We start from the raw sequence: 24,876 nt of genomic DNA, 5'->3' as shown, positions 1-24,876 counted from the left end.
CGGGAGCTCCGGACCACAGAGACGGCACCAGCGTTGGCCTAGAGAAGCCACTGCCGGGCTGGAGGGGAGGGGAGGCTTCCGCTCAGCCGAGAGGCAAGATGGCCACGGCTGGGGGCGGTTCTGTGGCCGAGCCGGGCAGTCGGAGTCTTCTTCGCCTTCTGTCTTTCTGCGTCCTGCTGGCAGGTGAGGCCTCCCCCGCGCGTGAGCTCCGGTGTGTTAGGAGAGCCGTCGGGACCGGCCGGGCCGCGAGCGCCGCCGTCCCCCCTTCTGGCCCCTCTGCTGCTCTGCGCCCCCACCCTGTAAATCCTTTCTCTTTCGTTCCCACGACAGAAGTCCCCCCCCCCCCACTTCTTTGCCTGGATTTGATTTGAGGGCCCCTTCTACCCCGCGGCACGTCGTGTCGCCCCATTTCCTCCTCCGGGCCTCTTCCCGGACTTCCAGCCTGACTGTCCGCCTGCCTCGTTTTCCCCACGGCCGGAGCCACCCCACCCCCTGTCGGAAAGGACAGGTGTCAGTTCAGCCTCTTCCCAGTGCGTTTAGTCGGAGACAAAAGCGGCCTCGTTCTGTGGGTGCAGGGCGGTGCTTCACTAAGTGGATTCCTCATTCCCTCCTCTGTTGATTCCACCATCGACCGGTGTCCCTGTGTTTTGCCTGTTTGTCTTATCAGTGAAGTGAGACAAAGGTAGGGTATGGGTCCTCTTAACTGTTTAGACCGTGGAATAGTGATTCAAGAAACTTCAGGCATTTACAGCGTGCAGAAACGTTTGCTTACACGCATGTATGTCCTGGCATAGGTCTTTGTAGTTGGTCAAGCCCTAAAATGCGAACGTGCCTGTATGTAACTATGACCATACCTCCCCTCAAGTTCGTATTATCTTTAGAGATTCCCCAGAGGAGAAATTATAGTCGCCCCACACTGTAGCCACACACAAACGACCTGTGGATTAATTGACAGATCTGTGGCATAAGGTTTCTCCCAATTCTGTTCAGATTCCTGGGAAAATGTCTCAAAGATGTTTTATCGTAATCTATATTCTTAGACTGGCACCCTTTCATTAACGAGGGTGCAAGGTACATGCACATGCAAGGTAGAAAGCAGAAGTGTGCTCACCCGTGCAACCGGAAACTGGGACATCTGAGGTTACGTGCCTTTTCCTTTAGGAAATGAAGTTTTCTTTCTTTTAGTTTCAATATCAGCTGTTCTGATTGGGATTTGTAATAACTTTCTGGGGCACATAGCTGGGCGCATTCATCTGATCCAGTAATGTGTCCAGAAAGTGAGAAGGATGGACATTAATCCCACTTTAGAAAGTATGATATACCCAGGGGCGCCTGGGTGGCTCAGTCGGTTAAGGGTCCAACTTCGGCTCAGGTCATGATCTCGCAGTTTGTGGGTTCGAGCCCCGTGTCGAGCTCTATGCTGACAGCTCAGAGCCTGGAGCCTGCTTCAGATTCTGTGTCTCCTTCTCTCTCTGTTCCTCCCCTGCTCATGTTCTGTCTCTCTCTCTCTCTCTCTCTCTCAAAAATAAATAAAGATTAAAAAAATTTTTTAGAAAGTATGATATACCCAAGCCATACGGTGAGGTAAGGACTTGATAGTGCCAATGCCTCTCTTCTTCTAACACTTTTTGTCTTCTGAGCAGGTTTGTGCAGGGGAAACTCAGTGGAGAGGAAGATCTACATCTCCTTAAATAAAACAGCTCCTTGTGTCCGTCTGCTCAACGCCACTCATCAGATTGGCTGCCAATGTGAGTTGAGGCTGGGATTTGTGTTGTGGCCAGTGATATTTCTTTTTTTTTTTTTATTTATTTTTTAACGTTTATTTATTTTTGAGAGACAAAGAGAGACAGAGCATGAGCATGGGAGGGGCAGACAGAGAGGGAGACATAGAATCTGAAGCAGGCTCCAGGCTCTGAGCCATCAGTACAGAGCCCGATGCAGGGCTCGAACTTACGAGCCGTGAGGTGATGACCTGAGCCGAAGTCAGATGCTTAACTGACTGAGACACCTAGGCACCCCTGTGGCCAATGATACTTCAATCTGTGCCTTAGATCTCAAGATCCAAGTCCTGCTTGGGAGTCTCAGCACACAAATTAGGCTGTGTGGGTAGGAGGTGACAGAGAGCCATTTGTCAAACCGGGCAAGATAATTAATAGGAGCTAATGCTTAGTAAGTGGTGCTTACTTGAGCCTCGTGCATGTGCATCTCATTGAACCATCACAACAGCCCCATGAAGTAGATTCTCTTATTGTCCCCATTTTACAAATGACAAAATGGAGACTGCGAGAAGTTGAGTAACTCCCAAGATCATCAGGCTATTAAGTGATGAGGCTAGGAGTTGAGCCCCATGGTTCAGGTTCTAAGTCAGGACACTTAGCATCCACTAGTTAAAGTAGAAAACTGTACTGTTTTCTAAGGAGAAAGGAGTCTCATAGTCTATGAGTCCATCGTCACCTGAACCATCTTTTTGGAACCAAAGTGGACTTCTTTAAGGCAGTAGTCTATTTGAAGGGAAGGCATTGAGAAAGCCAGATAGTTGCAGGCGGAATTAGTGAAGCATTTGGATTCGTCTCTGTGCTTTGTAAATGTGTCCCAAAACAGGGTACCATGACAGTATGGTTATAAAACTATGGAAGTAGAAAGAGCAGAGATGTGAAGGCCGAACCCCAGTTCCTCTGCTACATAGCCTCCCTTCTTCATGTTTTGTCCTGTGAATAATTGCTCTGTCCAAATGTAGTTCTGCGGTAAGCAGGAAACTTAGAGTCAGATCATGGCTTCTTCGTCACCATATCGGTCACCTCTGAATTTCAGTAAACACCTATAAAAACGGTTAGAATGTACCTGCACAAAGCTGAAAGTCAGACTGTCTCCTACATTTATTGATGACGCTGAGTAAGTACTACGGTCTCAGGAGTCCTGCGTGATTGCCTGAAACCTCCTAGTTTGGTAGGCGGACACAGACGCTTCGAAGTGAAGGACCTGATTAATGTGGCAGTTAACTCGTTTCCTGCCCGGCCTTCCCTGAGCCGCGCTCTGTGTACACCGTGCCGTGTCCCTGCTGGAGGTAGGCTAACTGGTTCCAAACGGTTCCCAGTGAAATTTTCGGACTCCGTTCTCCAGCGGGGTTTGTGCGTAGAAGGGAGCCAGGTCCAAGTGTGGGCTGAGATCAGACTGCTGGTCTTGCCGGAGCTCCACTCTTCGTGCCAAAACGCTAGGACCCTGTCTTCCTGGAGGTGTGCTCCTAAGATGCCCTCTGTGGGACTGAGTCAGTCGGCTTCGTGTTCTGAGAGCAGCCCTGTGGGAAGCAAAGCAGTAGCCTCTAGGAGTGAGCCAAGTGCCAGCACAGAAAGGAGAGGGGAGGGGCTGGACTCTGGCCACTTCCTCATTAGGAGCTCGTCTCCTTTTCCGCTTATTTCTAAGTCTTGCTTCGTATTTGCCCGTCCCGAGCAAGCTACACCCTCTTTAATTAGGCCTGCTAGCATGGTAAACGTAAGGAGAGAAAGATTTGGCTTGGTTTTCTGATTATACTGCTCTGTTTCTATGGGCTCATTTGCTTTTACTTTATTTTATTCTAAAGATCTTATTTTTAAGCAATCTCCACACCCAATGTGGGGCTCAGACCTACAACCCAGAGATTAAGAGTCACGTGCTCTACCGGCTGAGCCACCCAGGCACCCCATTGGCCCCTTTTAAAGTGTTCAAAGAGGGTTATCTGTTGGTTCCTTTCCTTTCCTTCCTTTTTAAATCTCTCTCCAAGGTATGAGATGAATAAGGGTGAAAAAGTTTCTCTTCATGGAAGGCCCAGAAAAAGTAAGCAAGTTACTCTGGACTATACAGTCACCAGTTGGAATCCAGATTAGAATCCAGGTGTTTCATTCCAGCGTCCTGGCTTATCTTTTCCCTGTCCTCCTTGGAGCTGAAGCTGTATATATTTTGTTTGTCAGAACAGCTTTTCCTTTTTCCGGGTTTTCTACGCCAAGGACTGTTGCCTTTTGTCAGACTTAGAACTGCTGGTGGTAGCTAAGTCTTTATTACGGTTATTCCAGGTCCTGATATTCCTCTAAAGTTTATTGTTATCACCATTCACATGAACTTGTTGGGTACTTACCACGTGGAAGACATAGTTGAATGTTGGGGACTTGGGTCCGTGTCTCGATTTTGCCAAATCCCACGGAAGAAAACTTCTACCTGGCCGGCAGTCTGGAAGTGCTTAAGGTCTTTCTTTGTCTTGTGCAAATTATAAATATTTCAGTGCCTTGATCTAGAGCTGTAGTTTTCACGACTGGCTAGGTATAATAAAGAATCATGTGGCAAGTTTTGAAAGTACACGTACCTGGGCCTCACCTTCAGAGACTTTAATTTAGTAGGTCTGAGATAAGGCCCAAGCGTCTGTATTTTTTAAAACTCCACAGTGATTCAACTAGGGTCGAGAACTATTGCTCTAAAACAATATGTGACTTTTCATACATGGTAGGAATTTTCACTGGCGAGAAGGCTCGTGGGGAGATGGTAGGATGTCTCCACGTGGATCACGAGGGACACGACAGGCACTGCTGCATAGAATTCAAGGCATTCTGGACGATGGATTACCCATCCTTTACCGCAGCGCTGCCCGATCTTTGTCGTTCGTGAGATACAGAAAATAGTATTTGTATGGCATCCTGGCATATATGGAGACGTATGGTGTTTGTTGGGCATCTTCGGGTACTGGGTCAGTCTGCTCCTGGCTGGGAGTGACCAGCCTAGGGTCTCGGGAGGCCCTCGGTCCTCAGAAATGAGGGGGGTCAATATCAGCTCGTCCCTGACCCATCAAGACCCATCAGTTGGGAAGCTCTCTTCTAGAGATCTCAAAGTTCTTGAGTAACCCTGCCTAAAACAGGCTAAAAGCAAGTAAAGTCATTCCCAAATAGGGCAAAGGAACGGAGACCCAGGAATTGTCCTCAGGTCAAGGGAGTCTGCACATATGTCTTCACACGGGAAGATTCAGTGCTAGAACTCTGAGCCAGAGATCTAAAGCCTGCCATTTCCTGGAGAAAATACAGGTTTGAAAACCATGCTGTCTCCTCTTCTGGAAATGTGTACATGTGGCTAAATGAGGTTGAGGGAAGAGGGTGAGAGAATGATTGTATGACCTTTCTGAGATTTAGCAAATGAGTAGACTTCTCGGGCTGTCTCGTCCTCCAGTCCCTGCTGGTCGCCTTCAGGTGGAGCTGGGGGAGTCAGCTCTTCAGCTCAAGCCTAAGTCTGGAGGTGGCTGCGTTAACCCAGTGTCTGGTGCCATGTTTGGGAGATAAGTGATCTGCAGAATCAGTGAGGCAGAGGCAGAGTCGTCAACTGCGGGAGCTTTAATCTGAGCCCATTCTGTCCTGGCAGCTTCCGTTAGCGGGGACACAGGGATCCTCCACGTGGTGGAGAAAGAAAGGGACCTGCAGTGGGTGCTGACTGACGGCCCCAACCCCCCGTATGTGGTTCTGCTGGAGGGCGAGCTCTTCACCAGGTAAGAACTGCGTGTGCCTTCAGGGAAGCCACAGCCGGGAAGATCTGGGGGGCCATCCCCACACTTGTGTATAAAGGTTCGCTTGGCTGCCCTGGTCCGATCAGGGCAGGAGGCGAGAGTGAGTCTCGGAAGAAAACCTGCCCCATCAGAGGGGTCGTCTGGGTGACCTTACAAATAGGGTCCAGTGAGTAAAGACCCCAGGCAGGAGGGAGGGCCCATAGGGGCACTCAGGGACAGGGTAGATGAGATGAAGCCGAAGCTCAGGTTGGGTCATAGTCCTCACTTAGGAGTTAGAGACAGCAGGGGCCCCTGGCTAGCTCAGCGGATAGAGTATGCTACTCTTGATCTCTGGGTTGTGAGTTCAGGCCCCACATTGGGTGTAGAGCTTACTTAAAAAAGAAAGAAAGAAAGAAAGGAAGGAAGGAAGGAAGGAAGGAAGGAAGGAAGGAAGGAAGGAAGGAAAGAAAGAAAGAAAGAAAGAAAGAAAGAAAAGGAGTTAGAGACAGAAAAGAGGCAAGAAACGAGTTAACAGTTGGGATGGGGGGGTTCACTTCTTTAGGAGTAGAGTCAACACACCGCGTGTGTTCAACAAGGAGTCAAAGGTTTGGATTCCGTTAGTTTCCCATTTGTTTCCATCCCTGGGGGCAAGATACTGGGCCAGGGGGTAACCTTCCCAGTCTTCCTCCATGGCACTCCCTCCCTGTCCCAGGAGTCTGATGGAGAAGCTGAAGGGGACAACCAGCCGGATTGCTGGCCTTGCAGTGTCCTTGGCCAAACCCAGGCCTGCGTCGGGCTCCTCTCCTAGTGTGCAGTGTCCCAATGATGGGTTTGGTAAGAGCCCTGGAGGATCAGGGGACCTCCCGTCACGCAGAGCTCACTGGTGCTTCAGTCTCGTGTCTTTGGAGGGTTGGAGGGATGCGTCTGTCTGTGTGTGGTGTGAACAGCTGACTCCCAAACAGAAGACAGTGTTTCTTTGTCTTTGCCATTCATCGCTTCCTCTGCTGCTTCCCCTTCGTCCACTTCCCTCCATCCTCCTTTTCTGTCATAGGCCCCGATCCCTAACCAGCCAGCCCAGGACACCCTGATACCAGTGTCTGTTTCCCTGTAGGTGGTGACAGGTTGATGCTTGCTTCCTTGAGTCCCCCTTTCCTTTGGAGCTCTTGGTCCCAACCCTACGACATCCTAGCCTTCCTCCCTCACTCAGGCCCTGAATGCTTAGTGTCCCAACAGCCGGTCCCCCATCCTCCCCTTCAGGCATTTACTCCAACTCGTATGGGCCAGAATTTGCTCACTGCAGAGAAATCCCGTGGAACCCCCTAGGCGACGGCTTGGCTTATGAAGACTTTAGCTTCCCCATCTTCCTTCTTGAAGATGAAAATGAAACCAAGGTCATCAAGCAGGTAACGGCTGCCAGCTCCTAGCAAAGAGAAATCTCGTAGGAGCTCCGCCCGCCTGGAGGGCTCGTCCACCAGGGCACCTCTGCATGGTAGATGCTCCAAGAAAAGCCAATACGTTTATTTTTCTCGCCTTTCCCTTCCCATTTCTCTCCTGCCTCTTCTTCCAGCATTGATGGCTGTTGGGCTGGAAGAGAACATAAACTCTACTTGATCTGAAATAAGGTGTGCCCTGGTTAGGAACCCCGAGTGTGGGAAAAAGTCATCAGACTGGGAACTGCGAGAGATTCAGCTCAGAGGCTTCTGAATGTTCTGAGTTACAATAATCTTTAATTCTGGCCTAGCTTCTTTGTTTTGACCTGTAGAGCAGTTAGATTTGTTCCAAAGTTACATGGTGAGTTGATGTCCATGCTGTCTTGAATTTGATTTTTGATATTTGGTTCAGCACAGTTGACAGCTAATCACGTTGGGAACTTGGGCCAGGCTGTTTGGGATGGGGACACTCCGTCCGCCCCAACTCAGTCATTGAGTCTGTGCCCCTTTGCATCTCTTGGTGAGGTTTTCTCTCGGACCTTACACATCCTGGCTTTGTACTATAGCTCAGGGACTGACGAGCGAGCGTCGGGGTGGGGCCGGGCCCTCCTGGGAAGCATGGGAGGGATTCCACGCGAGCTGCCTCAGTGGGGCCCGTCTCCCCTCCTAGTGCTATCGCGATCACAACCTGAGCCCCAACGGCTCAGCACCCACCTTCCCACTGTGCGCCATGCAGCTCTTCTCCCACATGCACGCTGTCATCAGCACTGTCACCTGTATGCGGCGCAGCTCCATCCAGAGCACCTTCAGCATCAACCCAGGTAGGACAGACCCGAGGCCGGCTGCTGTGCTGGGGACCTGGGAAGGGGGGGAGCTCAGGCAGGGAGCACGGGGCGAGAGAGGCGGGAACAATTCCGAACAGTTGAGGCCGCTTGTCCCTGCAGTGGACAGGGCAGAGAAACCAACTTAAAGCAGTGGAGGCAGGAAATGATTGACAGGGTCCACGGGGCAGCAGTCAGAGGCGTCTCCAGGCCTTCTCTGTGGCTTCTCCCTAACTTCTGTCGCTCTCTCACTCTGTCCTCAGAAATCGTCTGTGACCCCCTGTCCGACTACAACGTGTGGAGCATGCTTAAGCCTATAAATATATCTGGGGCATTAGAGCCTGATGACAGGGTTGTGGTCGCTGCCACCCGGGTGAGTGCGGGCCCCTGGTCAGGGTGGACAGGGCTGGCGCCAAAAGGGCTGGGGGGCCTCTTGCGGGCGTATCACGTTTCAGAGTCGCTATGCTGGGGAGCCTCCAGGGAAGAGGGGTCTGGGCCGTGGGGCCTCCTCGTATGGCCATTGTCCCAGGACACACACATTCCCTTGGCCGGAATAGGAGAGGGAGCCTGGGGCCCAGTCCTAATTGCCATTTTCAAAGCCTGCCTCCCCTGCCTTTTCCACTGTACCCAGCTGGACAGTCGTTCCTTTTTCTGGAATGTGGCCCCAGGGGCTGAAAGTGCCGTCGCCTCCTTCGTCACCCAGCTGGCTGCCGCTGAAGCTTTGCAGAAGGCACCTGATGCTCTGACCCTTCCCCGCAATGTCATGTTTGTCTTCTTCCAAGGGGTAGGGGCTCTTCTGCTGGGGTAGGCGGGGAGGGGCAGGACAGCAGGGAGGGTAAATGTGAGAGTGGCTATCGTTTGGGGACGATCTGGGCACTTGACCTGAGTTGTCATTCAGCAAAGAGCTTCTGGAGGTGTCTCCACGTGTCTCCCCCCAGAGTCACACATCTTAGGAAGCTTTCACACCCTGGCCTGGAATCGGAATCAGTGTGCTGCCCGCCCCCTCGCTCCCCCGCTGATGCGATCTCTGGGAGGCAGCCTTTTGCTTTTATTCTCTGGACTCTTTCACTGCCACTTCCACCCAAGAGCCCTGAGGCTCCTGCCCCCTCCCCCCACTGCCCCCACAGCCTGGCCTTGGAATAAGGGGAGGGCAGCCGCGGCTGCGTCGGCGGAGGGGAGGGAGAGGCAGGAAGCAGGCACATAACAGCTGATGTTCGCCTCGGGCCTTTACCGAGGCTGCTCTCCCCATTTCTGGGCTCGAGAAGTCCTGTGATGCTCACACGTGAGGAATAGTCACAGCTGGGAGGCCGGGCAGGGAGGCGGGTGAGGTCACGTGACTGCGTAAGCCGGCCAACACTTGCGGCGACACGAGACCGTAGCCTTAGTGCCTTGAGCCCTGGTGATCTGGCCTCCGGAGACTGAGCCTGCCCCGACCCTTGGGAATCTCTGTTCCCTTTCCCGCCCATCTTCACCGTCAGGAGACGTTTGACTACATCGGCAGCTCCAGGATGGTGTACGACATGGAGAAGGGCAAGTTTCCTGTGCAGTTAGAGAACATTGACTCGTTCGTGGAGTTGGGACAGGTGAGCTGCGTGTGCCCTCCTCCCCCTCCCGCCTCCTCCTCCGCTTTTCGTTGTCCTCCTTGCCACTGCCCCTTCCCTGACTTTTCTCTGACCTTCCTCCTTCCTCTGGTCTCGGGGCATGGGCCCCCGCGGGCAGCCAAGTGTTGCTTCTTCATCCTCCCCCAGGTGGCCTTAAGGAATTCTCTAGAGCTCTGGATGCACACAGACCCCATGTCCCAGAAAAATGAATCTGTACACAATCAGGTAATCTGAGCATCTTTCCGCCTCACTCTGTTTCAACGGCTCAGAATGTGGGCACCCCTCACCCGGGCCTGACCCCCGCCACCCCCCAGGGCCTGTGAGACAGGACCTCAGGCGGGGTACCAGCTCAAGGATGAACAGTGTGGCTGTTGCAGCTCCGCAGGAAGCACCGTGAGCGCAGCTCGTGGCCCCGGTTCCCTGGGGTGGGCGGTTCCCCACCTCCATGCCCCGCAGAGGGCCCGGGAGTGGCCGGCCCCTCCCTCTCTGCTGCCCGGTTGTCCGGGCTGCCCTGCTGCGTTCCTGGCTGTGTCGGACCCTCTACCCAAACCGTCCTCCAGGCTCCTCACTACTTGTTCAAGAGCCTCCTCTCAGGGTCCAGCTTTGAGCCTGTTTTTCTCATGGGGTTCCTGCCACTCCAGTGTCAGCGCCCTCCCCGCCCTGGGCTCCTGGGTGGCACTTGGTGTAGTTTGGCGTTGTTACTTGTTCCTCCAGTTCGGCCAGAGTAGGAAATCAAGCGTCTAGTGAGGATGACACAGCTGGAGTTGCAGGACATTCAGAGCCTGGATCCTGAAAGGCTTGAGGAGTTGGGGTGCAGGAGGGCCGGGGGCAGCACCACGAGCTGGGGACTTGGTGGGAGCGTCGTGGGCCTAGAAGATGCGTCCGGCTTCCCTGTCCGCAGCCTCCCCTGAGCTACCCCTCCCCCGCCAGGTGGAGGCCCTCCTGAGCACCCTGGAGAAGAGCGGGGCCGGCGTCCCTGCTGTGGTCCTCCGGAGGCCGAACCAGTCCCAGCCCCTCCCGCCGTCTTCTCTGCAGAGGTTTCTTCGGGCTCGGAACATCTCTGGTGTCGTCCTTGCCGACCACTCTGCTGTCTTCCATAACCAGTAAGAGCCACTGAGCCCACACCCTCTTCCTTCTTCCAGAGAATCTGTCCTGTGGTCTGGGGTCCGGAGGGGGGAGTGTCTCCTGTGTCAGGAAAGATCACCCCTCTCCCCTCTCCCCTCTCCCCACAGCACCCCTCCAAATCTCAGGTCAATTTGTGTTCTTTGCTCAGTGACCTTTCGCACCTAAGCCGGTCGCCTCGTGTGACTTGATGTCATCTTAGAACACGGGCCCCCTCAGCCTTTCTGTGCTTGGTCCGCCTCCCCCAGCTCTCCCGAGGCCTGGGTCCTTGGGGCTGCCAGCAGAGGGCAGCATCCCCAACAGGAGCGCCCTGAGGACAGCCAGCTGGCCGGGTCTGGGGCCTGCCCAAGGGTGCCTAGCGGGACGCAGACAGCACTCACACTCTGAAATGTAACGTGTTCTTGCCTTTGGGGTAAAAGCGTCCCCTGTGCTGAGGGGACTCCAGAGATACGGGGTGAGGCTCTGTTAGTCACCTCTCTCCTGGTCCTGGGCACCCCAAAGAGCCCCTAACTTAAGCCCTGGGCTAATGGGACTTCTTACTCCGGCCAGATTGCTAGGTTCCCAGCTTCCCTCCCCTCTTCCATGAGGCCAAATGGGTTTCTGAGTAACACTGCTTATGCTCTGGCTCTCTGACCCCAGCCAAGGAGCATCTTCTTGCTCATTTAGGGCAGGGACACTTCTAGCACCTGAGGTCAGCCGTCTGCACCATGTCTGACCCCGGCATCACTTCGGGGTGAAGGGATAGTCCTCATTTGCACACATTTGGCCTTGATTCTATGTGGAGCCGGCATCTGTTGGTGCTGAAGGCTGGGAGCTCTCCTCTAAGCTTCTCTTCTAAGCTCTGCCTTCACGGGGCTCCCCAGGGAGCATACAGTGCTTGGACCCAGGGCAGTGTCGTGTGTCTGGGAAAGACCCGTTCATCCCCCTCGGCCCCCAGGCACCCTCAATGTTCACGTTCATTGGAACCGTCATCCAACCTCTGGTGATGTGGGGCGTGCTCCCCAAAAGTCCTCTCAGCCGTCTCCAGCCCAAACTCTGGGGAAGTGTCTCTTCTGTTTGAAGACCTCCCAGGAAGGGAGTCTCCTGCCTTCTGATCTCATCTGCCTCTTCTACCTTGTCTCTCCGGAAGGTCCTTGTATTTCACTGCTCTGCCTCTCCACACCCTCTTCAGTATGGGACCCTCATTTTCTGTTCCTTCCCCCCCGGATGATGAAAAGACACGCCAGGCTCCTACATGAAGGGCCTGTGAGGGAGGACCGGGGCAGGGCCCTGGCTGAGTGTGGCCGAGGCTCATGCCCGCTCTCCCGGCAGCTATTACCAGAGCATTTACGACACAGCGGAGAACATTAACGTGAGCTACCCCGAGTGGCAGAGCCCCGAAGAGGACCTCAACTTTGTGACGGACACTGCCAAGGTAGCACTCGCCCGGGTTGGCCGGGAGCGTGGGGAACACGGCGAAGATGGTTAGAACGTCTTCTAGGTGGTTAGACCCTCTTGTAGAGGGTAGAAGAGGTGGGCCGTTCAGCCCCCCCTTCCCGCCTGCCACAGGCCCTGGCGGATGTGGCCACGGTGCTGGGACGTGCCCTGTACCAGCTGGCAGGAGGAACCAACTTCAGTGACACCATTCAGGCCGATCCCCAAACGGTAAGGGCAAGTGGGGCCCGCCTCCTCTCCGGCTCTGCGCACGCGGCAGGCCGTCCCGTCTGCACTGCACTTAACCCCTTCTCCCGAACCTGGGAGCCCAGCATGCCAGCGCGTGCCAGCGGGGCTTCCCGCTGCTCCAGGGTGCTCCCGGGTGGGCCTCCGGCATCCTTGTGAGCCAGCCTCTGCGTCCCCAGCCCCAAAGTCCCCGGCCGACCCGGCTCCCGCCCTGCAACAGGGTCTCCACTGAGAGCTCTGCTTGACTCCGGGTCACGGGCTTGTTGACTCTCACTGTCCCAATCCTAGGTCACTCGCCTGCTCTATGGGTTCCTGGTCAGGGCCAACAACTCCTGGTTCCAGTCCATCCTCAGGCAGGACCTGAGGTCCTACTTGGGTAAGCACGCGCTGGGGGCATGGCACCCTTAGCCAAGGCAAGAGACGGAAAAAGTCATCAGCTTGGTTTAATCTCTGCTTTTTTTTTTTCCTTCTCCTTTCCTTTCCTTCTCCCCTGTTTTCCTTTCTTTCCCCTGATACGTGTGGGATCCGTTCCCTTCTCTTCTCTGGCTCCCGTCAACCTCGGGCTCTTCCTTCCCCTCCCACCTGCACCCACCTTCCACCTTCCACCCTCCAAACTCTCCCTTCCCTGTGCTCTCCACTCAGGTGACGGGCCTCTTCAGCATTACATCGCCGTCTCCAGCCCCACCAACACCACCTACGTGGTACAGTATGCCTTGGCGAATCTGACTGGCCAGGTGGTCGACCTCCCCCGAGAGCAGTGCCAGGATCCAAGTAAAGTCCCCAGTGAAAACAAGGATGTGAGTGGGAGTGGGAGTGGGTGTCGAAGGTGCCCCGAGGGCCCCGTACCCCCGGAGGAAGTTGGACAGCATCCTAGACCCAGTTGGACCCAAGGAGTTGGGATGCAAAGGCAGAGGGACGCGGCCCCTTGAACTTGAGTGTTGGAGGGCAGGAGCCTGGGCAGAAGCACAACGTGGCCGGGGTGAGAGAGGATCGCCTCAGCCCCGCCCTGTGGCCGGTCTTCCGTTGCAGCTGTATGAGTACGCGTGGGTTCAGGGCCCTCTGAACTCCAACGAGACGGACCGGCTGCCCCGCTGTGTGCGTTCCACGGCGCGACTGGCCAGGGCCCTGTCCCCTGCCTTTGAACTGAGGCAGTGGGGCTCTACTGAATACTCCACATGGACTGAGAGCCGCTGGAAAGACATCCGGGCCCGCATATTTCTGGTAGCCAGCAGAGAGCTGGAGGTGAGCCGGGAGGGGCATGCCAGAGACCGCCCTGCCCTCTTTGTGTTGCCTCTTACCTCTTACCTGCTTCCGTCTCCCATTTGCCACAAAAACCTACTGCCGCTCTGTCCCCTGTCCACCGCACGCCCCATCGCGAAGTCTGTCTTCACCGACAGAGTGAGTGTGTGTTCACGCCGGAGGTGGGCTCCCGCCAGGAGGAGGGCCCCCCGGAGGAGCTCCTCACCCTGCAGCGTCCCCACAGCTCCCCTCCCAGCTGGGATTTCCAGCTGCTGGCACTAGGGTGTGCACGGGCGCCACGGTTTATTGAGTCCCCATCACCAGTATGTCATAGTTGCCACCGGAGAGTTGCCACCAAAGTCATGGATCTTAACTTCAAGATGCTGAAAATCTAGGGGCTCCGGGGTGGTTCAGTAGGTTAAACGTCTGACTCTTGGTCTCAGCTCAGGTCACGATCCCACGATCCTGTGAGTTCGAGCCCCGTGTTGGGCTCTGTGCTGACAGCATGGAGCCTGCTTGGGATTCTCTCTCTCTGTCTCTCTCTCTCTCTCTCTCTCTCTCTCTCTCTCAAGTAAATTTTTTTAAAAAAAAGATACTTAAAATCTTAGTAATACGAAGTAGAGGAAGAACAGGGATACTCCTCTTTTCGAACGGAGCCACTCCGTCTTCCAGTCGGGAAGACGTCGTCTGTGATTGCTCAGCACTCGGTGCCTGGAGCCAGCTCTGGGATCCCCAGGTCCTGGCTCCCAGCCCCAGGCGGTGATCCAGAACCACGCTGGGCTCTGACAGCGTCTCTCTCCCTCCCTGCCCACGCCTCCCGCAGTTCATCACCCTGATGGTGGGCTTCGGCATCCTCGTCTTCTCTCTCGTCGTCACCTACTGCATCAACGCCAAGGCCGACGTCCTTTTCATCACCCCTCGGGAGCCAGGAGCCGTGTCTTACTGAGAGGAGCCCAACTCCTGTCCGCTCTACGGTTCACATCCTAGGCCACTTGTCCCACGGGGACATAAGCCACTAGCGTGTCACTGGAACCTCTCTGGGCCTGCTTAGACTGGAATTAACATGAACAAGTAGAACTGCCCCGAAGAGAGAGAAACAAGTTCCCTCTCCTCTCCAGCTCCCCCTGCCTGTCTCCCCTTCCTCACCCCTGCCAGATCCCGGGAGGGCAAATGGAAGCTTCTCGCTCCCGTTTGACTCCTGACTGCCCGCCCTAATTTACCCTTCTTCAGGGTCCCTCTTCCCTTCTCATCCTGCCCTAGACCGCCCCCTACTCCCCACCCCACCCCAGTCCCAACTTTCCCGACCAGGAAGGACACAAAGGCTGAATGCCAGGAACAAACCACAAGGAAGCCCCGAGGTGCAGGCCAGGCGATCTGTCTCCCTCCTGCTGTCCTGTCTCCAGACCCGCAGACGGCACCTCGGGGAGGGTGTGCTGCCGGGTCACCTCCAGCCCTCAGTGCTAGCTGTGATTTTATTAAGCTGTAATACCTATTTTTGTTGTTTTCTTTTTCCGTGTGTGCGTGTGTGTGTGTGCGTGTGTGTGTGTGTAAATATATAAATAGCAAGTTTCATTAAAAGACTATCCCTCATGACCTGTATGTGTCATTCTTCCGTGCCCTCCTGCTCGGTGACCTCAGACTGGAAGTCATGGAATTGTTACCACGTGCTCCCTCCGGGTCTCCAGAGGCCCAAGGAGTGCGGCTCTGTCAGAAACAGTGGAAGCCCTCAAAGCGGGGCTCCCATGGAGCCTTGGAACCCCGGTTTCCCCCTCGTAAGAACCGCGTTAGCATCGTTGACCCTCCCACTTTCCATTCGACAGACGTTTCTTTGTTCACTCTGAGACACTGGCTGGGCTGCAGAAATTTAGGGGACGCAGTCCCAACCCTGAGTGGCTGGCAGTTGGGGTGAGGGGAGAAACCGGTGCAATCCGGGGTGATCACGTGCGGCATCTCAGGAGTGCTCCGGTAACGCACAGAAGGACTCCGGGCACTGGGGGAGGCATCCGGGAAGGCTGCTCAGAGGAGGGGGCATCTGGGTTGCAGGCTGTGGAGTTCAGCTGTGGAAGCACAGGGCCTTGAAGGCACGGGCCACGTTTGGGAACGGTAAGTCATTCGGGGTGCTGCAGGAGAGGGGGCTGGGGCTGGGTCACGGAGGGCCTGCGGCGGCCTGCCGAGCAGTTTGGGCCTTCCGTTGCTGGTGGGCATTTAGCAGACGGAAGCGAAGGTGGCTTTGGACTCCTAGAAAGAGAACCTTGGCTCTGGGAATACCCTAGCGCCCTGGGTCTTCATGGAGCAAAGTTCCGGGGCGTAGCCGCACAGCTAAACGAAGGCCGCAGCTGAGTCACTGGAGGGGAAGACCCCTCAGGAGTGGCGCTGGAGGCCAGCCCTCTCCCCTCCCCTCGGCCCTGCCGCCCACGAGACAGATGAGCCGGGAAGGACCAGCTCCGGGCCCCTTACCTTCCCGCGTCCCGCCACACCCCGCCGAGGAGGCGATTTGCTCCAGGTTTCTCTCTGGGTTCCCTCAGGGGGGCACGTCTGGGGGGCCGGGATGTGGAAATGAACCCTGCTCCCCTCCCCCCGCACCCCTCCGGCCCGCACGCGGCGCTGGCGGGAGGTGGGCACAGCTGCCACCGTGCTGGGCTGACTCCACGCCTCCCTCGGCCAACAGGGCCTCCCGGCGGACAGGGCAGCGAGCTCCCTCGTCCTGCTGGCAGCTTCGGGAAGTGGGGAAGTGGCCGGGTACCAGGCGCGGGGCTGGGGGGGACTGGGGGGGGGCTAGGGGGGTGGGCGCCGGTGCCAGCCGTGGGGCCTTCCCTACTCGGGTCTCCTCAACACCAGCTTGTCTTCCGCCTTCCATGCAACCCCTTCCTCGCGCCACCCCCCAAATTCAAAACCAACCAACTGGGCTCTTTCCACGGCCTGTGGGGAGGCCAGGCGCTGTAGAAGGGGCACGGACCCCCCGCTGACCCCTTCAGGGGCCTCCTCTCAGACCTCGGTGGGTGTGCCGAGTCCTCGGGGACCTGCTGTGCCCCAGAGACCCCCTGGGTCCGGCTGGCTGGCTGAGACCCCCTGGGCCACAGACTTTAGCTTCTCAGCCTGTCTCCCCACTCCCCCTCCCCGGTCTGGGTGGGCCTTGCTCTGAGATGTGTCACTTCCCACAAGGCTCCCCCCTCCCCACTACTACCTGGGCCCCGGGACCCAGCCTGTCCCTACCTCTTGCGGCCCCTCGCGCCTCAGCACGGAAGGCTTTCCTGTCAGCCGGTGTTTCTCCTCCAGCCTCTCTGAGCGAAGGGTCTTCTGGGCCCCACATCTGGGTCGCTGCTCCCAAAGGCACATCCTGGGAGGAGACCTTTCCATCCAGAGTCTGGCGTTCTGTACCAAGGCCTCACCCTACTCAGCAGGACTCTGTCTCCACATGGAACCATATAAGACCTTAGAAATGATATGTAGGGCCTAACTCATCTGCTAGGGGAAACCGCAGCCCAGAGGAGTGAGTGGCTTGCCCAAGGTCGCAGCAAATTAGCGCTGAGCTGAGACCAGAACATGTCTCGTATCCACGCTGGCTGCCACGGCAGAAATAAACGTTTATTGAGTGTGGCTGTGGGCAAGGCGCTCTGTCCTGGCATCAGAAAAGGTTATGATGAGATGCTGTGCCTTCCCTTAGGGACTTGGGATCCGGAGTCAAGATGGCAGGATGGGGCACGAGCAGGACAAATAAGCAGGCGGGGCCACATATGCTCCACGCAAAGTCAGTGCAAGGAACAGGTTCTACCTGAGCCCAGAGGACACAAGGTTGGCTCTGGGCGGGGCCGGTTAGTGCGGAAAGAGCTCAGGATCAGGGATCGTCCGGTGTCACGAATGGCGTGCGTGGCTTTGGAAAGGGCATCCCGGCTCTGGGCCCTGGTGGCGTCCGTGTGATGCAGGGTCGGGCAGCGGGGGATGGATTAAAAGGTGGATCAATTCTTGAATTTTGTTTGTTTGTTTACTTATTTATTTTGAGAGGGAAAAAAAGAGTGAGAGAACACGAGTGGAGGGGGGGGAGGAGCAGAGAGAGAATCCCAAGCGGGCTCCGTGCTGTCAGCAAGAGCTCGATGTGGGGCTCGAACTCATGACCCAAGCCGAACCCAACCGACTGAGCCCCCCCAGGAGTCCAATTCTTAAACTTTTTAAGGTAGTTTGAAAGTTTTCCTTCCAGAGAGGGAGGCCTGAGGGGCCCTTATTCCTGTCATTCAACATCCCGTCCTGAGACAGAGCCCAGCAGGCCTCTCGGAAGTTGGGCCTGGGGAGCAGAGCCCCTTAAAGATCGGGGTCCAGATGGGCCTCAGGTCGGATTTTTATTCCTCCCTGAATCCACACGCAGAAGGGGCCCTCCCAGTCCTGCGGTGTAGCCAAGTCCCCAAATAGGGAAAACATGGGGAGGAGTGCAGGGGCCATCTCAGGAGGCCCGGGAGATGACGCAACTGTGAGCAACTCTCCAGGCTCTGGCTCCGGAGCGGGGGCTGGGACCCTGGGGTCCCCTTCCGCCCACACCTTGACTGTGGCCTTGGCAAAAGTGCGGGGACGGAAGGGGCAATGGGGATGAAAGGGGGCATCGTGAAAAGAAGAAACTAGTATAGAGAAACAGGAAGTAGGGAGGAAAGGAAGTGGCAGACAGGATCCCAGGAGCCCGAGAGGAGCCGAGGGGGGGGGAAAGGCCGATGGCGGGCGTGGCCGGGAGGGAGTGGGCCCGGGGCTGCTGGTGACAGATGGGTGGACACAAAGAGGAGACAGATGGATGGGGGAGGGAGGAGGGAGGCTGGAGGGGCAGTGGTTGGAGGCCTTAATGAGATTGGAGCTGGGCTCGGGGCTGAGGAGAGGTGAGTGGAGAGGAAAGAAGAAAGGCCAGGCCGCCTCAGGAGACAAAGGCGACAAGGCCTGGGGGCCAGGGCGGGAGAGGGCTCTGGCGGGGCCGCTTGGGGGGGGGGTGGGGGTTCCAGCCCCGGCTGGCAGCAGAGAGAGTGACAGATTGCGTGGCTCGCCACAGTGGAGACCCGCTGTCACCTTCTAGAGGCACAGAGAGGGAGACCCAGAAAGACGGACTGACACGCACGGTGTGGAGGCAGACAAGGAGACAGAAGAAAATCCACGAGGAGCTGCGGCCTCCCGGCCACGCCACGGCTCCTGCCCGGGCTCCCCCCGCCCGCTTGCTCCCGCGACCCAGGACCCAGGACGAGGGCCGGTCTCTCACCGAGGATGACACCCCCACCCGGGCGGGGGCCACTCCAGGGAAAGGGTCAGGCAGCGCGGCACCGCGAGGGTTAACGCCGGCTGCTCTCCCTGCCAGCCGCCTGCCTGGTCGGGTCCCCAGGGCTCCCCGCATATGTCACCCCCTCTCCTGCCAAGCCCACTGCTTCCCAGCTCCTCCAGGCCCTCCCCCACCCTCAAGGACTAGGCCCCGGCCCCTGTGTCTTCCCTACACTCCAGCCTCCCATCCGGCAGTCTACTTCCAATCTACCTCCAAGGCCAGGCCGTGTAGACCTGAAAAGACGGCAGGTGACCACCACCCGAGAAAGTGAACGCCTATAAAATGCAAAATAAAGACAAACCAAACCGTAGAGCCTGCTCCTCCCCCACCCCCAGGGCCTGCTCTTCCTGCCCTGGTTATGGCAGACTCACACACACACACACACACACACACACACACAGCTCCCTGGGGGTTCTCCTTCCCCCAGGCTGGGGCTGCTGGCAACCTGCGCTGACCTCAGAGCGCTCCCGGCTCCCTCGACCACGACCACCACCGGTCCCAGGGTGATAGAGGCAGAGGAGAAGCAGGAGGTCCCAGGGCACTCTCTCACCCTGCTCACCATCAAACCCCAGTTCAGTTCGTGGGGACAGCTCAGGCTGGCTATGTCAAGGATGGAATCCCAGGACTGAATTATCAGAGCCCGAACGCCTACGAGCAGGGAGGCTGGGGACAGGGACCCCCCCCTGCTCCCCCTCCCCCCCACCCCGTTCCTTCCTGTCTTCCCCGCCCCCACCCCAGGGCCCTTCTCCTTCTGTTTCCCTCGATGTCTCCCCCTTTGGGATCCCAGCCTCCAGGCTGCAGTCTCCGTCCCTCGTCCCTCGAGTTGCGTCTATCCTGTCTCCGGCCTTGTCTCCCTGTCTGCCCCAGTTTTTTGCTTCCTCACGACAGTGTGCTCTCTGCCTCCCCCAAGTCTGTGTCTCCGCCCTGTCTTGGGGCCTCCCTCAGGCCTCTCCAGTACCATGCAGTACCTCCCCTGAATTCCCGTGTCTCTCCAGATCCGTGTTTCTCCCAGGCCTGGTCTCCCTCCCCAGCTCCCCTTCCCCAGTCTCCCCCACGTCCCCGCCCACATAGGTTGCATCTCTGAGCCTCCACAACCTGGCAACTCCTCTCTCTGTCCTCTCTCACCCCTCTGTCTCCCCGTGACTGTGCCTGCCCCCCTGTCTGTTACCCACCCACAGTGTTCTCCCCCCTCCTCGTCCATTTCCTCTGTCTGGCTCCCCACATCTCCCCCTGTCTCCCCCTCCTCTCCACCCCGCACTGGTCTCCATCTCTCCTCTCCCCAAGGCACTGTCTCCTGGGTCTCTCGGTCTCCCAATTTCTTGGACAGGGTGGAGGGCAGGAGCGTGGGGGTGGTAGAATTGCTGTTGCTGGGGGCTCATTAGGTGGAGATTGGTTTTTAATCAGCACCATGGCAATGATGATGCAAGAACTGAGATGCCACCTGGTCCCCTGCCCCCCAGCCCCCCTCCTCAAGCCTCCTTTCCCCTCCAGCTCAGCCCATCTGCTGGCGCCTGGGCACCTGTCTGGGCCTGCCCAGGTGGGAGTTGGCACCTCCCAGACCTGAGGGGGGGCGGTGGGGGAGCTTGGGGAGGAATCATAGGATTCCCCTTAGGGAGGAAAAGCCCAGAAAAGTTTGATCAGCAACAGGGAAACGGAGAATGCCTCCGACAACCCCCGCAGCTGGGGCTTGCTCCGAGGAAGGTCCAGACCTTTCCATGCAATAGCTCACTTAATCTCCATGGCAACCTAAGAAGCAGCTCTAATGAACCCCATTTTGCAGAAAAGCACCCTGGAGGCTCAAGAGGTTAGGTTACTTGTCCAAGGTCACCAGATGCCGGGACTTTCTTCACCGTAAGACACTGTCTCTGGAGCGCTCCTGGTTCATTCTGGATACTTGCGAAGGCTCAGTGACGACACCCAACAGCTGCGTGGAGTCCCAGCTCCTGCCACCCTTCACCACACGCACACACGCACACACACACATGCACTCAGACACGCGTGCACGTGCACACACAGGCTGGAGGCAGCTGAGCTACTGAGGTGAACTTAATCAATGCCTGTTTGCATATAATTCTGTATCTGATTTTCTTACTGCTCATTTGCTGCCCTGGCACACTCCAAGCCTGCCGGGCCACCCTGACTTCTCCCACATCCTTCCAACCCTCGTCCTTCCTCTTCCTTCAACCCGGCCTTTCCTCCTACAAGCCCAGAATTCCCAGCGGGTCAGCTTGGAAAAACTCCCTGTGGGCTCTGTGTCAGGAATCTGACCCCGCTCCTCCCCACCGCGAGGTAGATGGGAGGTCGAGGGCTGGGTAAGAGGGCGTGGGGTGACTAAGTCCCAGGGCCACGCGGGAGCCACGGGCAGCCTGCCGAGGGGTCCTGTGGGCACCAGCTTTAGGAAGGATGAGGGCTTGTCGAGGACCAGGACTCTCAGGTCTTCTTTGAGGACCTAGGTTTCCCTGTTGGTACCTTGGATAGCCTTCTTCCCAGGGGAAAGGAAACAGGGGAAGGGGCTGTCAAAGTCACGCTGGGACTCAGAATAGGACCATGGCACTTAAACCTGGCTTGCTGGGGGCCTCTGTCCCTGCCGCCTCTGGTGTGGAAGACCGAGGGGGTTCATCTGTGATCCTGCCCTGGCTCTCGCCCCAGCCCCACCCCTTCCCCAGCTCTCCATTTCTTGCTTATGAAATATGCATGGAGAACAGATGTCCCTGCTCCCCTACTCCCTGCCCCCCCCAGGGCCAGCCCCCACCCCCAGCTCCCGGGAGGTGGGGTGGGGGGGTGTTCCCAGTTCTCTCTGCCAATGGCTGCCTGGCCTGGCTGTTTAATATTGATGAGGGGGGGGAGCTGGGCCAGCCAATGGCGAGCTGGGGGTGTGTGTGTGTATCTCCATATATATACATAGGGCTGGGCCAGCTCAGGTGTGTATGTGTCCGTGAGTGTGTGTGTGTGTATGTGTGTGTGCATGTGTGTGTGTGTGTGTGTGTGTGTGTGAGTGCCAGTGGCTCCAGTCCCTGACCAAGCCCACCCCCTCCTCCTGGGCCCTATATTCCCACCATGTGTCGCCCTCTCATCTGCCCTGGAGCCTGTACAGCCATGCCACGCCGCCGTCCCCGAGAGCTCTAGAGAGCTGGTCACTAACTTTGCAGACGGATGAGCTCCCAGCAGCCAGAGGAGACCGGGGCTGTCAACGCTGCCCCTGTCCTGCGAGCTCAGACCCCTTCGCAGGGTCTTCCTAGGTAAAGGGAGAACCGTGGGCTGGGGAGGGGTGGGTGTGTCCCTTGCACTCTGGCTCAGGTCCCCTCCCAGAGCCTTCCTCGAGTTCCTCTCTCTCTCGCGTGTCCCCGCACCTCCCTCTCCTCCATTCCTGCCCCTGGACGCTTTGTGCCTGTCTGTTCTCGATCGGGTTGAGCATGGCGGAAGGGGGGGCAGGAGATGAGCATCCCACCCCAGATGCTTGCAGCTGCCGGCCTCCCTCATCCTCGGAGCCTGGAACTTTGGGACCAGAAGTGGATTTGGGGTGAGGACTTGTTGGGCACATGGAAGCCGCTGCCAGGGCCCGAGCCGGGGAAGACAGCGGGGCCAGGAGGTGGGACGGGGAGCAGACTGGGAGCACACAGAGGGGAGGGGAAGGCACGGCACAGCGGTCAGGGGTGAAGGGACACAGGCAGAGGGAGAATCTGGTGGTGACAGATGTGCTGGGAGCCCCAGAGCCGAACTCCTGAAGCCCGGAGCTGGGGAGTGGGGACAGTAACCGTGTCCCGGGAGGGGCTGACCTCGGGGCCTCCCCCCCCCCCCCCCCGTTGCAATCCTCTCCTGTTCCTTTGGCCCCCGGGATGTGGAGCGCGTTCTGAATTTCAACACCGACCGCCTTCCGTTTTGTGTTGTGGTGACGGCGTGTCTGTCAGATGTCGACTTACACTTACACCCATCACCCCCCAGCGCTTAGTAACTATTTGTCAACGACAGCGGGGTCGGGGGCAAGGCTGGGGGTCCATCAGGCCGGAGAACCGGGCTGGTAAGGAAGGGAAGATGGAGACTGAAAAGGAGCCTCAGTGCTTCTGTTTCTGGCCATTGAGTCCCACGAGCTCTGAGCAGAGTGGCCCTCTGTTCCCCCTCCACACTCGTCCTAAGCAGAGCCTCGCCCATACCTTTCCCTGCTGCCTCGCCCTGACCCCCTCTGGTCCCCGGGACGAGCAAACCTTAGCCAAGTCCCAGAACAGTGTCCAGGCAACCCCCCCCCCCCCCCGCCAACAGGCCACATCTGAACTGATGGTGGGCTGGGGGAGGACTCGAAGCGGGACGCCGACTCTGGTCCCTTCCCATCATCTTCTTTGCAGAGTCACCAAAAGGGCCAGGGAGTGGCAATGGTTGAGGGTGTTGAGGACAGAGCTAGAGGAAGGGGCTGGTCCCGAGCAGGGCAATCGTGGCCAGAAGGGACACTTCCGGACTCTAGTGGATGGGGTGGTAGGATCACGTGTCTGTGGTGGTCATGTTGGGGGGTGGGGGGCCGGCAGGGACTGGGCTGGGACAGCTGTGCCGAGCTCCATATGTCCCCGTCCACTCTACAATGGGCAGTCTGCGTGCTTATCCCCTCCCCCCCCCCAGAGGCAGCAGGACTGCAGCGGGGCCCTGGGGCGGGGGGGGGTGGTGTTGATAGTGAGGCCAAGGCTCTCAGCTCTCCCATCACAACTGGGGAAGGTTTAGAGTCACGGCCAACCTCTCTTGGCGCTGTGACTGCAGTCTCGCTTGTTTTTTTTTTTTTTCTTTCACTTTATTATTAAGCATTTTTGGTAAAAAATGGTAAAAAAAAAAAAAAACCACGTAACATAAAATCTACCATTTTTAATTTACAGTTCAGTAGTATTAGGTGTATTCCCATGGTGGTGAAACAGATCTCCAAAACTTTTTCATCCTTCAAATCGGAAACTCTACCCCCTTTCAACAACACCTCCCCTTTCCCCCTCTCCCCCCTACCCCTGGTAACTGCCATGCTACTTTCTGTGTCTATGAAGTTGACGACTTTGATTCCTTGGAGAAGTGGAATCACTCAGTATTTACCTTTTTGTGACAGGCTCATTTCGTTTAGTAGGACGAGTTTCAAGTTTCATCAGTGCGGCAGCTCGCGATAGGATTTCCTTCCTTTTTAAGGCTGAATAATATTCCATGGAACGTATACGCCCCGTACTCTTCGTCCACTCATCCGTCGATGGACATGTTGTTTCCACGTCTCGTGACTAGAGCTGCAGTCGACGTCCCCATGCAGATATCTCTTCAAGATCCCGATTTCACTTCGTTTTTCGATATCTACTCAGAAGTGGAATGACTAAGCCATACGGCAGTCCTATGTTTAATTTTGAGGGGAACCTCCGTTAGGCGTTTCACAGCGGCTGCACCAGCTTACGGCCCCACCCCTCACCCCCGACAGGGCACAAGGGTCTCGATTTCTCCACATCCTCATCCACCCTTCTTATTTTCTGTTTTGTTTTTGTTTGATAGCAGCCATCCTAGGGGACGCGGGGTGATGGCTCACCGTGGTTTTGATTTGCTTTTCTCTGGCGCTGAATGATGTGAGCATCTTTCCGTGTTTGTTGGCCATTTGTAAACCATCTTTGGAGAAACGTCTGTTCAAGTCCTCTGCCCATTTTTTAATGGAGTGATCTGATGTTTTGTTCTTGCCAGAGTTCTTTATAATATTCTGGACACTCCCCCCTCATCAGAGATCCGATTTGCATGTATGTTCTCCGGTCTGTGGTCTGTTGCCTTTTCGCTCTCCTGATTGTGTCCTTTGACTTACGAAAGTTTGCAAGTTCGACATGGTTCCATTCGTCCATCTTTGCTTTCGCTGCCTGTGCTTCTAGCATCATCTCCAAGAAATCACTGCCAAGTCCGATGTCATAAAGCTTTCCCCTGTGTTTTCTTCTAGGCGCTGTCTGATTTTAGGTCTTTAATCCCCTTGCCCAGTTTTATTCTGCCCCCCACCCCCTCCTCATTTCTCCTCCTTTCCTGTCGCTCACCCCCAAGATTCTCTTCCATTCTTACCACGTCTCCTCCTACTCCTTGACAGCGACCACCTGCGTGTCTCTCCCCACGTTTCCACCTTTCTTCCCCCCACTCGACTCGTACAGCACCTCCCCGCTCCCAATCCTTCTCCAACCTTCCTCTTGCCCTCCCCGTCTCGGAGCTGTCTCCTTCCTCCTCCCTCGGCCCCCATCAACTTCCCCTT

The 24,876-nt window shown here is 56.7% G+C and overlaps 1 protein-coding gene across 1 annotated transcript; it reads left to right on the top strand.

Annotated features, from left to right (window-relative positions):
* The first annotated feature begins 63 nt into the window (after nt 1–63).
* Nucleotides 64–14,959, top strand: NCSTN (nicastrin). Its single transcript, XM_030303406.1, has 17 exons — nt 64–183; nt 1,644–1,748; nt 5,374–5,497; nt 6,207–6,328; nt 6,752–6,897; nt 7,595–7,745; nt 8,009–8,118; nt 8,377–8,529; nt 9,224–9,328; nt 9,494–9,571; nt 10,277–10,449; nt 11,780–11,882; nt 12,017–12,112; nt 12,416–12,503; nt 12,770–12,924; nt 13,157–13,369; nt 14,190–14,959. Exons 1-17 carry the CDS (start codon nt 99–101, stop codon nt 14,310–14,312), a joined length of 2,130 nt encoding a protein of 709 aa, XP_030159266.1. The 5' UTR covers nt 64–98; the 3' UTR covers nt 14,313–14,959.
* The last annotated feature ends 9,917 nt before the right edge of the window (nt 14,960–24,876 follow it).

The sequence above is a fragment of the Lynx canadensis genome, chromosome F1 (assembly GCF_007474595.2).
Source record: "Lynx canadensis isolate LIC74 chromosome F1, mLynCan4.pri.v2, whole genome shotgun sequence".
In the NCBI taxonomy this organism is placed as follows: Eukaryota; Metazoa; Chordata; class Mammalia; order Carnivora; family Felidae; genus Lynx; species Lynx canadensis.
The sequence above is the reverse complement of the archived record's forward strand: the minus strand, read 5'-3'. Positions and strand labels throughout refer to the sequence as shown.

Coding starts and splice junctions, on each gene's coding strand:
- NCSTN (XM_030303406.1), top strand. CDS start 99: ATGGCCACGGCTGGGGGCGGTTCTGTGGCCGAGCCGGGCAGTCGGAGT. Junction 6,329..6,751: donor GTGTCCCAATGATGGGTTTG/GTAAGAGCCCTG, acceptor CCTCCCCTTCAG/GCATTTACTCCAACTCGTAT. Junction 13,370..14,189: donor TAGCCAGCAGAGAGCTGGAG/GTGAGCCGGGAG, acceptor CGCCTCCCGCAG/TTCATCACCCTGATGGTGGG.